The following is a 12135-nucleotide window of genomic DNA, read 5'->3' as shown; positions in this document are numbered from 1 at the left end:
TGACCAGCCGCGGCTTCCCTCCCACGTCACTGTTTATGTCACACGCTGAGCTACACGTGTTGTTACTTGCTCACGCCCCCCATTGCCCCGAAAAAGGCACATTCTGTATAAACATAAGTAGGCAGGCGGCATTTTGCTGCACTCCCCGATTTTGATTTTATACTGCCAATGCTGAAAAAAAGACTGACTGGGCTTTCCTGCAAATTTGCACAATTCCTATTTAGAAAGGGCTAGTGAAACAAGTCGTTTTGCTGGGATTGTGACGCTCAAAAAAATGTTTCCACTGATTTATAGACGTCTCTCTCCCAGTGTTAGTCAATGGAAAGTCTTTCTGGGCCTGATGGCATCAAGTGATGGACCTGGCCACTACGAAAATTGGATTCACAGCCCGGGTGTTTTGGTGCGCACCCGAGTGTTATTGCTGTGTTCACACCTGCCCAAATGAACCGCAGTTAGGGGGCAAACGAACTTGAGTACGATTGAACTGAACCAAACAGGGCAGGTGTGAAAGCACCCTTAGATTTACTGTAACATTTGTCCACTAAATATAAAGGTACAGCCAGCAGCCAATCGGCCTTTGACGGATAGCAAAGCCTGTTTTGAGGTTTTTGGATCACATTGGTCAAAATGGGCTTCCATACTAATGCTCGACTCCATACAGATAAACAAAACTCACATTTCTTATTTTTAATAACAACAATTTTGATAAGTAAACAAGTCAAAACAAACACCAGAGATTTAAACACTGATTTCTTATCAAAAAAGAATTTTAATTTCAGTTTGACTTGAACCTTTCATAAATACATCAAATCACTTCCGAGGTTTAAGTGTACTTGTCACGTGAGGGTTTCAGACTCACGATGCACATTAAGGTTACAGGCTAATAGAAAACGGTATTTATATTCACACTGCTACATACTGTAGATACAACTGATTACACACACAATTATAAAACAGGCCTCAGCATTAAGTCTCTGATTCTCTGTCTCAGGCTGTTTTCCCATCTGTCTCCAGAACAGAACAATAATAATTAACTCAAAGTCATTTTCATTCGTCATCATTGTCCTCCTCGTCTTTCTTCCTCCTCTTCCTCCTCCTCCTCCTCCTCCTCCTCCTCCTCACATCTTTCAAACTGGCCTCAGAAGTCATCATCGTCACATATATCCAAATACACGTCGAAGGCTTCTCGGTTGCAGTTTCCATCGGGGGTGAACACGTACTTATGGAAGGTGCCGTCCACACATATGGCTGCAGGAGGGCAGACAACCAGTTAAATAACTTCATTTGTTTTCAAGCAACACTGAGTCGAACAGAGTGATAAAACAATGTGAGGAGCTCATGTCTAGCTTGTTGGCGTTCAATGCTGTGATTGGCCGGTGATGAGTGAAGTGCTGCTACGAACTGCCATCTGAAGTGTTGGAGGATGATTAAAGTCACGTGGAAAGAATAAAAAAGAAACTTAAAGATCATTTGGTGTTAAAAGGTTTTCAGCTGAAGAAGATATGATACAGGATATTTCATGTTAGTCTAATGAGACCAAGGTTTTGTCGCTCCGCTGTGGTGCCAACAAAACCTACAGCATGTGGAAATGACATAAATAAAATAAAAATTAACTTACTGGCCACTTTATTAGGTACACCTGTTCAACTGCTCCTTAACGCAAATAGTTAATCAGCCAATCACGTGGCAACAACTCCATGCATTTAGTCATGTGGACATGGTGAAGACGAGCTGCTGAAGTTCAAACGGAGCATCAGAATGATGAAGAAAGGTGATTTAAGTGACTTTGAACGTGGCATGGTTGTTGGTGCCAGACGCGCTGGTCTGAGTATTTACTGGGATTTTCAGCACAACCATCTCTAGGGTTTGCAGAGGATGGTCCCAAAAAGAGAAAATATCCAGTGAGCCAAAATGCCTTGTTGATGCCAGAGGTCAGAGGTCATGGCATGGTTTAAACACCACAGCCTACCTGAGTATTGTTGCTGAGCGTGTCCATCCCTTTATGACCACAGTGTACCCATCTTCTGATGGCTACTTCCAGCAGGATAACGCACCATGTCACAAAGCTCACATCATCTCAAACATGACAATGAGTTCACTGTACTCCAATGGCCTCCACAGTCACCAGATCTCAGTCCAATAGAGCACCTTTGGGATGTGCTGGAACGGGAGATTCTCATCATGGATGTGCAGCCGACAAATCTGCAGCAACTGTGTGATGTCATCATGTCAATATGGACCAACATCTCTGAGGAATGTTTCCAGCACCTTGTTGAATCTCTGCCATGAAGAATTAAAAAGGGGGTCCAACCTGGTACTAGCAAGGTGTACCTAATAATGTGGCTGGTGAGTGTAAAATAAAATATAGCCTCAAAAGACCAAATACAGACCAGCTAAAAGGCACTGAGGGGGTTAAAGTACCTGAACTGTAGCAATTCACACGACACATGCAATATATAAAGAACATTTCCACTGCTCTAAATCCATCAGAGCAACAACACAGTCATTCTCAGACGAGGATTTGGTGTCTCACTTGAATACATTTTCGACAGGTAAAATTATCTGACATGTCACAGAAAAGGCAAAGATGGGCGATCAGAGTTTAAACTTGTGCAGCAGAAGTTTTTTCCCGTCTTAGTTATCTAACAGAGCATCTTGTGAAAACCTCAGATTTATTCTGTGACCCACTGGAGAGGTCCCGGCTCCCAGGTTGAGAATCATGATGTTTTTGTGTCTAAATATAGTTCCACTCGACATCCATCAGGTCGCGATTCACTTTGGTTATAAACTTCATCTTCACTATATGTGTTGGTGTGATTTACATACTCAATTATGTGACCGATAAAAAGCAAAGCACAAAAACATGATGTGTATTTTGACGTGTTTCCTCACCAATGACAGAGTTGACGTTCTTGGACGTGTTCTTTCCAAAAGCACAGATACAGGCACACTCAGCTGGCACAGTGAAGCTGGCCAATGACCACTGGCTGTCCACGTACTGACCAATCACAGGGCCCACCTTCCCAACACGCGCCAGTCTGTGGGAGACAGAGGAGTAAGAGACACATTAACCTACAGAACTCTTGGTTTGAGGGTAAAAGATGAGGAGCAGTTGGACTCACGCAGAGCGGCGGTTGAGTTTGGTGTCTTTGAGTGCGAAGATGTGGACGGTGCCTTTATCGCTGGAGGCACACAGGAACGAGGAGTCGTGGCTGAAGTTGATGCTGGAAAGAAAAAACAAAGATGAGGACTGTCAGAGCCTGAACTTTAACACAAACACAAATAGGAGTGATTGTTGTTGGATTTTGAGTTTTGTAAAGTTATAAAGTCAGTTAAGGTGAGGGGGAGACAGGGTTTAGATGCTGTTATACCATCTGGCAAGCACTTTGGTTGAAGCGCAATCAGCTCGTTTACATGCACAGTTAAGTCAAGCTAGGGTTACACTTTAACACGAACATTTAATTGGACTACTGTCCTTGTCCCAGTATACAAACACAGGAGGGGAATCCATTTATTGACTTAAGCATGTGCGACTCCTCTACGATAGATGGAGATATGCCCCCTTTCAGCTTGTTAGTATTGGACCTTTTTCCTGTTGACCTATTATGTCACAGACCAAACAATCGACAAACAAGTCAGCTACGGTTAGCTAGCTGCTAACTGGTGCCATGGTGGACAACTTTACAGCTCTGTACATTTCTGATGCGCAGTACGCTTAACTTTTTGTACAGATGAGATGCACACTGGATGTAGATTTTGCCTTGTTGTTACCGGCTTCTTCTTCTTTTGTTACGCATTTAATGTGATTTCAGCTTCTGGGTCAAAGTTGAATAGCATGTGGAGCATGCTCAGAGCGCCTCAGCCAGTTTGGGTCTGATTGACTGTATACATGCAGGAGTAATTTGACTCCCAATTACAGAATCTGGGTGTGTTAGTTCGACTTTGAGAAATTTGATTTAGTACGATTTCAGAAATGTATTTTAAAAGTTCAGTTTTAGCCAGACTAACACAATAAATCGATTTTCTCTAATGTCATGTAGACATACTGACTGACGCCTAAAACTACCCATGACTACTTGAGTGTGTACCAGTAGAGGGTGGCCGGGTCGGTTCCTCTGCGCAGCTCCACCAGCTTGTCTCTGGTCGTCGTGTCAAACAGGCGGATGAGCGTTCCTTTGCGAGAGGCTGAAGCCGCCACGCTGCCAGGCTGGTTAAGCGCCACGCAGGCGATCTCACTCTGGTGGGCGTTGATGGTAAACGGGGCAGATGATGTGCCAGGCTTGGTGTTGGACAGGTCCTAAAGAAAACAATATTTGTTACTTTACTTTCAACTTGAATGACTGATACATTTTCTTCAGTTGTTACAGAAGTTTGTCTCAGTGTGTTTGCGACTTACGACCAGCTGCAGGCTGCCGCATTTATGTCCCGGGAAGACCAGCAGCTGTTTCTCCAGACTGGGGCATAAATCACACAGGCCTGGAGGAAATAAAACCTTATTAAAATTGTTGAACAGTTGGCCATGATGGAAGAAAACATACAGAGCAAGAGAACAGCTCTTTACCTTTGGGATTGTCTCTGGTGTCAAACTCAAAAAGTTTGACTGGGTTATCTGGAAAACTGTACACATAGATCCTGTTCTTTAACACGATGATGATTCTGAGAAAGAAAGACAATTATGTTTATCATTCTTCAGTGAGTTGTATTTCACATAGCTGCACAGGGACAAACTGCAGTCACAGTGAACTCACTTGTCGTGCCTCATGCGAACAGCTAGAACAGGTTTGGTGAAGGTGAACTCCAGGACCAGCTTGTCTTTGGGGTCTCGTGACTCCCGAGCGTCGTCCCAGACCAGCACTGAAAAGACAGATTCATATTATTTTTGTCTATCTTAACACAATACTCTGATTCCATATGTACACTGGAATATTTACTGGTGGCTGTAATCATTCCTTCTCTCTCCACACTGTCTGTTACCTTCAACGATCAACTATATCGAAAAGATGGAGGACAAAATCCACAGTCCCTGTTCTGTGTAAAAATGCTAATGTGGAGCTTCAGCTGCCTTAATTATCTAAACAGAGTGGGTGTCTTTGTCTGGGTGGTCAGACGTATGTTTATCGTCTGTGTTTTGTCCTGAACGCAGCCCTCAATGTCGCTGTCAGGACGGATCACTCCACCAAGGCTCAGCAAAAACAAAACACAGCCAGTGGAAACAAAGTGAATTTTATACTAAATTGAGTTTTACAGAGGAGGCACAGAGCCAGAGTGAAGAGGGAAGATTAGAACAACTGCTTTCAACACATTTATGACACCTGAGGTTATAAAGATGGACTTATCTTTAATAATAATCACAATATGTGACTTGATGTAACTCACCTGATATTTCTGAGAATTTGGGGTTGACGCCTCCCCCGACTACGGCCAGCAGGTTGGATCGATGCAACATGGAGCAGGAGGCCACACTGCCGACCTGCTCATGGTCTGGAAACACACACACACACACACACACACACACACACACACACACACACACGTGAAAAAAATGATCTTTCCAGACTGGACTTAATATATCTCCTTCTGCTGAGCTCACACTACTCAAATTTAGCCTCTCAACTCCCTGACAAAAGAACCAAATCAGAGGCAAATTGACATTGGCTCTGTGCTCGAGCATGTGTGAAGTCGCTCACTGATGCAGGGCAGACACACCCCACATATCTTGAATGCTAAATATCTGGACCTGTCAGGGACTTTGTCAGCGAGTTACAGCCAATGAGAGTATAAGACACAGGTTGAGGACAGAAACAAGTGGCCCCATAGCGCTTTCCAAATTGTGTGTGTGTGAATAATAACTTCCTGGGAACGCTGCTTTGTCACGTTTTGACTTTGATATTACATGACACACTCATCAGGATTCCTCCTGGGCTGCGTTAAGCCCTGAAAAAAATATAGCAAAACATTTATTTGAACAAAAACAGTTGCACGTTTGACACCCTGCTGTGTTTCACAGACGCACTGCCTTTTAATACGCCAGGGTTTAATTCAATTAAATTCAAAGGGGCTTTATTGGCATGATTGGAAACATATATTGACATTGCCAAAGAAAGTGTGAAATAAAATACAAAACTGTACGTACATTAAGTAAAGCCTGACTAGAGTTTGATTTACATACATCAAACACACCCACCAAACAAGAGAAAACGTACAGCAAAGCCTGTTTTGAACGTGCCCCTGGTGAAAGATCTGTTGCCGGTCAGTCATGTAGTGTGAAAACCACAATGACTAAAGACTAGTTCACATTACACGATTTTCACCATGATTTTGATGTCACAGAGGATCTTGAGAGCCACCTTGGGTCAGAGGTGAGTCAGCAGATAGTCTGCCGCGACGAGTCCTCATGTGTGAACAAGCCTACGAGCAAGTCGCCCCCTCGTCTGTGACTGGGACTGGATATCTTTCATGCTAGAAAACTGGAGAAGTCTGACACGACTGACAAAGAGCAACAGCCAATGAGAGGCAGGATACGTCCCACGTCAGCACACAGGAGGACGGAAGAAATGTGAGGAGGACAAGCTGCAGGGTTGCCAGGTCCGCTTATTAGCCGCGACTTCGGACTTGTTTCTAAAGTGGAGTTGCTTATTTGAGCTTGCTCTCTAAACATTGCTTTTCTCTATATATATATATCCGTCGCTTCTTTTGGGCTTGTTTCCATAGTCCTGGTTGCTTGTTTCTCTCCCAAGATCTGGCAACACTGACAAGCCGGCAAGCAACAACAACAATGACAGCGTCCACAGGATCACGGGGAGCGTGTTGTGTTTGGACCCAGGCCCTGGAGGCAGATCTGATTCAACACTGGGAAGAATATCCATGCCTTTATCATGTGTCGTCTCCAAGTTATAAAAATGTAGTTTGGTGACGTCACTGTTATCTGGGGCTCTGTTGGCGAGGGCTCGGTGGAGAAATCTTGTGGTGTGCACACACACATCGTAACACAGTTGGCAAGACTCCCGATAACAGAAACACACGCCGCCAGGTATGAACACTAAAAAGATTACGATAGTCTCCGCGACGCAAAATCAGGGTGAGAATCGTGTAATGTGAACTCGGCTTAAGACTCACTATGACAAGACAGCAAGTTGAGCAGAGTGAAGAGTACGGCAATCTGACGGCTTTGAAAGTCATGTAGTGTGAACTTAGCTTTGCCTAATTACAGTAGATTAGGGTGACTGGGATAAAAAATAAAATAAATTCATCAGTATTTACCACAAATGCAAAAAAAATAATCTGACAGCAAGGCAGTGAGGTCCACTCACCCAGGTGACCTTTCTCCATCAGGGGCTCCACGTTGTAAATCCTGACCCCTGTCTCCATAGCACAGCAGAAACAGCCTGTAGTTGTCAGAAGAAGAAAGACAGATTAAAAAAATGTATGTCTTTACCCTGACTGAGTATATTTACTCAGTTACAGTCATGCAACTTCCTGCTTCTTCTCTGCTACATCTCAGGGGGAAACACTCACTGTAACTGCTGTGGAATTAATAAATATATAATTGTTAGTCAACTCTGTCAGATCTCACCTCTGACATCCATTATACATGCTATTCAAGGAAAAAATAAAGCACTGGGAGGCTGGCTCATTACAAGGTTTAATAGTAAAGTAGTACTTTAACACTTTAACTACATTTCCTGACTATATTTTTATCAGTGCAGGACTTTTACTTGTAACAAAGTATTTTCACAGTAGTATTAGTACTTTAACTTCAGTAAAGGATCTGGACACTTCCTCCACCACTGACACATGTAATAAACCCTGTTTTTGAACCATACTGTAGCTGTAGTTAGCTCAACACGTTAGCTTACTCTGGTCCTGGTTGAACTGCAGGCTGTTGACTCCTCTCTGTTGAGCCATGGCTGCTAAACTACCGTCACCGTCAAGTTACCGGCAAACTACAGCTTCGTCTGGACACACAGGACCACCTGTGACAGAGGAGGGAAAACAACATGACGGCTGTTTGACTTCAGCTGACAGCTGAGCAACACTGTTGTTACGTTAGCATGTTAGCTAGCTAGCATACGTTAGCATCAGATAGCAGCGGTGTGAACGTGACTGATGTTCCGGTTTGACTTCGACATTTTAAAACATATCAAGTCTTACCATGAACACGGAGAGGCGAGGCGACACGGAGGTTTTAAAGGCGGGAAACACGACAAACAGTGTGAGACAACAACAACAACAGAGATGTTGCAAGACGGCGATTTGTTTTTGTTTTTCAACAGTGACGTATGTGGCACGTGCTTCCGGTTTTGTTCCGCTTCCTGTTCGTAAGAAAAACCAAACAAAAAACTTTTCTACAATTAAAATGTGACAAAATTGATTAAAATCGGAATGAAAACGCACATGAAGCCGTGAAAAAACGAAAAGAATAAAAAATAAATAAAAAACGTAAAACGAACTATTATTTAATACTTAAAACTTACTAATAACAACTTTATAGATGACTAACTCCACAAATACATGTTGTTTTAAAATATATTCAGGCTGTTCATCTGTAAGAAGTTTATATTTTACAGAAATGCAGCTCTAGCATGATAAAACATTTTTTTATGGTATCAATCAAATGCTTTAATTATAAAACATCTTTTTTCCCCCACATTATTACAGTTACAGACAGAATATAATTAAAATAAAATAAAATAAATACATTAGAGAATTCCATATAAGGTAAAAACAGTAAACAAAACCCACTGTACATAACAATTGTGTAACTGTATATGTAAACTTTTCAAAATAAGAACACAACAAAACTCCTTGCCATTTAACTTAACTTGAGGCCTAACGCCTGGGATCCACTGGTGTCACAGAGAATCGTTGCCGGACGCGACGCCTACCCTGAAAAGGACGCTTTGGAGGCGGAGCCCGGAAATATGTGGAAATACAGATGGATGTGGCTGCTATAGGAAAGCTCTCGCTACTGCTACGATTTGCTTATCTTCCATTGCCATGTTGTTCCAGAGAGGGAAAGTAAACAAAACGTCACGACAGACCGCCACCGAGCTTGCTTCCCATTGGATAGTGTCCTCGTGTCTGATGGGTTAATTTGCATAAAGTTGAGTCACGATCAACTTTTGGACGCGCCAGAGCTGCTAAAACGGCTGCGCCGCCTACCCAAAATGCTTTGTGGGAACGTCAGCAATGGTTTGACGCAATCCATAGGAAATGAATAAGCATAAGCGTCACGGCAGACACAAAAAACGCCAGTGGATCCTAGGTGTAAGGGGCCAAAATTGGGCCCTTGACAGGGTGTCAGGTAGCCCTCTGACCATTTTCTGATTCACAATAAAAATAAACTGATTCACACTGGATTTTTTTGGTACCTTTTAATGTAAATAAGGTGCCAGAGTGCATTAAGAAAGCATTAATATAGAGCTTGTTTATATAAAAAAAAAAGTGCCAGGGGAGGACCTCCTGGACCCGCCCCTGGCCTCCTTCACACAAGTTTTACACAATGAGGTTTTTGATAAATGATAATCAGTGATGTGGATTTAATGACTAATTGGTAAAGACATATAATAGAATAGACAGAACAATCTGGTAAATTCAGAAATTTACATCACTTTAATGTAAATCAGCCCTTAAAACCAGGAAAAGACAACACATATTGTACTACGATATCCAAAATGCAAGACAATATCATGCTATCAATATAATATTGATATATATTGCCAAGCCCTCATCGAATAAGGGGGAATAAGGGGAAACAAGCCATAAAAAGTTGAACAAGAGTCATACCTTGTGTCAATTTTATGAAGCAAGTAACATCTTTCAGTACTTCATCATCAGGTTAGACTTTTGATTTGTCCAATACTTCGGTTCACGACCAGATACCTGCAGAACTAATGACTCTAACTAAACCTCACAATCATGACAAATAAAATTTGAACTAAGTGAATGTGTGAAAGGCCCAAGCGTCAGCCTCTGAAGCTGAAAAATGAAAACTGCAGTTCCTCTAATGCCCACTTGAGGCTGGCTCCAGTTGCCAGTCAGTCCTCATAGACTCAACTTTAGCAGCAGAAATAAACATGTTTACAGCCTGGTACAAAAACAGTTTAGGTCTCTATAGTTAATTTCAACATTCATGACAACTATACAGGGGGTCAATTTTTACGTAACTCATCCGTTTACATTTTATTAAGGCTTAAAGTTAGGCATAATTAAGGTCAGGTCGCCTTGAGTGACAGGCCGTCTGCTGATAGTGTCCTTGGCTTTAAGTCAGATCCATCACTTGCTTGTCCGCAGCTCCACCCTCTTATCCAAATATGGTCATCTCTGGCTAAAAAAACATCAACCCCAGAATGGTGACGACCGAAATGCCGAACTCAAGCCTTCAAAACGGGAGTCTGTTGACCAATATGTGGCGTCATTGTTGCTACATCCATTATTTTATACAGTCTATGGGAAGGCCTCAGTAGATGCATATAGAAATTCTGCAGGCTGCCAAAGGACATAATAAAAAAAAACATTATTAATCAAATCAAAAACTTGTTTAAAGATCTGGAGAAAGAAGATTTATTGACTGATCTGCTGACACATGAGGGGAGTGATCCTCACTGTATAAATGGCTAACAGTGCAGAGCTGTAGTTTTCAAACCGTGTTCACTCACAGACACACAAGCAGAGACTGAACTCAGCTGACTGCAGATGGATGAGATAATTTGCCCAGACAGTGTTTGGGTCAGATAGGTTGTGCAGTGGGAGGTCAGGAATTATACGTTTTACCAGAGCCAGAGCATCTTCATCATTTTAATGCCGTCCAAATGGGTCATGTCAGACACTTTTACAGACTGCTGCTTGTGCACCACTAAAGATTCTTTTACCTCGTGTAAAATTCCCAATAAAAAAGCCTTCAGGTTATATATAGAAGTCTCATGCAAAGTGAATCCATGATAAATATCAAGACATTTTCTACGGCGACGGAGCATGCTAAGCCTCATCTCCTGGTTTATTATAAGCATGGAGACAGTAAAATCTTTGCTTTGCTTGTGAGCTCTTTGGCCCGAGTCCCAACCATAAAACCATATTTAATTACAGGACACTGTCCAAATTGAATTAGTGATATAAGACACTGTCAACAGCGGGAGAAGATCTGTATAAGCTTTAGGTAAACTGGCATGTGGGCACAGAGGGAGAGGTAGTTTGCACAGAGGAAACAGGACCATGTCTGAATACGTTGAGATTTCAGATCAGCGCCATTCACTAACAAGTGTAGAGTAGTGTGACTCTGTGTGCTCGTCACATGGGATGGATTACAGAGATAAGAAAAACTCCCATGTTTAAAAGCGTTCACCTCACGGGACAACTCAAGACAGATGTTTGATTACAGATTTGGGACGGCACTGTCGGGACTGTTGTGACAGTTCAATTTCGGATGCACACACAACCAGGAAATTGTGAATGGTAAAGGTAGTTTCTTGCAGTTTGAAGATGGGGGCTGAATGCTTGAGTGAATGATGGCTGAGGATGGCTGGGAATGGTGAAGCAGAGCAGGCAGAGGGGATGAAGACCGAGCAGTCCAAATCCAGAGGCAGAAGACGAGGACAAACTTGAACCTGAGACACAGAATAAAGTGTGAATCGAGGTCCAAAAAGACAACGTGTCAAAATACTTAGGAGCTGGCCTTGATGTCTGTACCGCAGAAGAGACTGAATGATCATGCAGAGTCTGGATGTCTGGGCTTGATTGTTGAGGAGGTTCAGGTGTGCAGGTTCAACAGCTGCTGGCATTCAGGAGGATTGACAGGAAGAGGGAACCAGGAGGCCACACCAGGCAAACACACAGAGACGGGGCCTTTCGCAAACCACCATCTCCCTATCCACTCCCACTCAGTTTCTGCATTCACAGGGAGGGTCTGCCACATTGAGTGCCGTCCCAAACCAACTAGTTAGGAGTGGAAGTGAGCTATAAAACCCTCCGACACTTTGGGTGTTTTCGCTTATAGTCCTTTTTAAACAAACTGAACTCAGTCCAGGTGTTTTCACCCGAGCTGTGACTTAACATTTTGTGCGCATGTGTGAACATGCAAACTCAGACCCCTCTAAAGCAAACTGAGCGGTCTGAGATCAGTTCACTTCCAGTCTATGG

The 12135-nt window shown here is 42.8% G+C and overlaps 1 protein-coding gene across 1 annotated transcript; it reads right to left on the bottom strand.

Moving 5' to 3' along the window:
* Positions 1 to 758: 758 nt before the first annotated feature.
* wdr45 (WD repeat domain 45) lies at positions 759 to 8289 on the bottom strand. The gene is made up of 11 exons (XM_049603594.1): positions 8152 to 8289; positions 7857 to 7973; positions 7311 to 7385; positions 5377 to 5481; positions 4749 to 4854; positions 4562 to 4656; positions 4397 to 4476; positions 4089 to 4297; positions 3123 to 3224; positions 2893 to 3038; positions 759 to 1248 (listed from the first exon to the last, which is right to left on the bottom strand). The coding sequence occupies exons 2-11, from the start codon at positions 7903 to 7905 to the stop codon at positions 1139 to 1141; spliced, it is 1077 nt and encodes a 358-aa protein (XP_049459551.1). The 5' UTR covers positions 7906 to 7973; positions 8152 to 8289; the 3' UTR covers positions 759 to 1138.
* Positions 8290 to 12135: the final 3846 nt, after the last annotated feature.

This window comes from Epinephelus fuscoguttatus, linkage group LG18 (assembly GCF_011397635.1).
Source record: "Epinephelus fuscoguttatus linkage group LG18, E.fuscoguttatus.final_Chr_v1".
Taxonomy (NCBI): domain Eukaryota; kingdom Metazoa; phylum Chordata; class Actinopteri; order Perciformes; family Serranidae; genus Epinephelus; species Epinephelus fuscoguttatus.
Note: the sequence above shows the minus strand (reverse complement) of the source record. Positions and strands in the feature narration are given on the sequence as shown.

What these genes read in the sequence shown, in the direction of transcription:
- wdr45 (XM_049603594.1), bottom strand. Translation starts at nt 7,905, where the DNA reads ATGGCTCAACAGAGAGGAGTCAACAGCCTGCAGTTCAACCAGGACCAG. An exon ending in GTTCGCATGAGGCACGACAA is followed by an intron (nt 4,657 to 4,748) that starts GTGAGTTCACTG and finishes TTTCTTTCTCAG; the next exon opens with AATCATCATCGTGTTAAAGA. An exon ending in GACCCGGCCACCCTCTACTG is followed by an intron (nt 3,225 to 4,088) that starts GTACACACTCAA and finishes TTTTCTTTCCAG; the next exon opens with CATCAACTTCAGCCACGACT.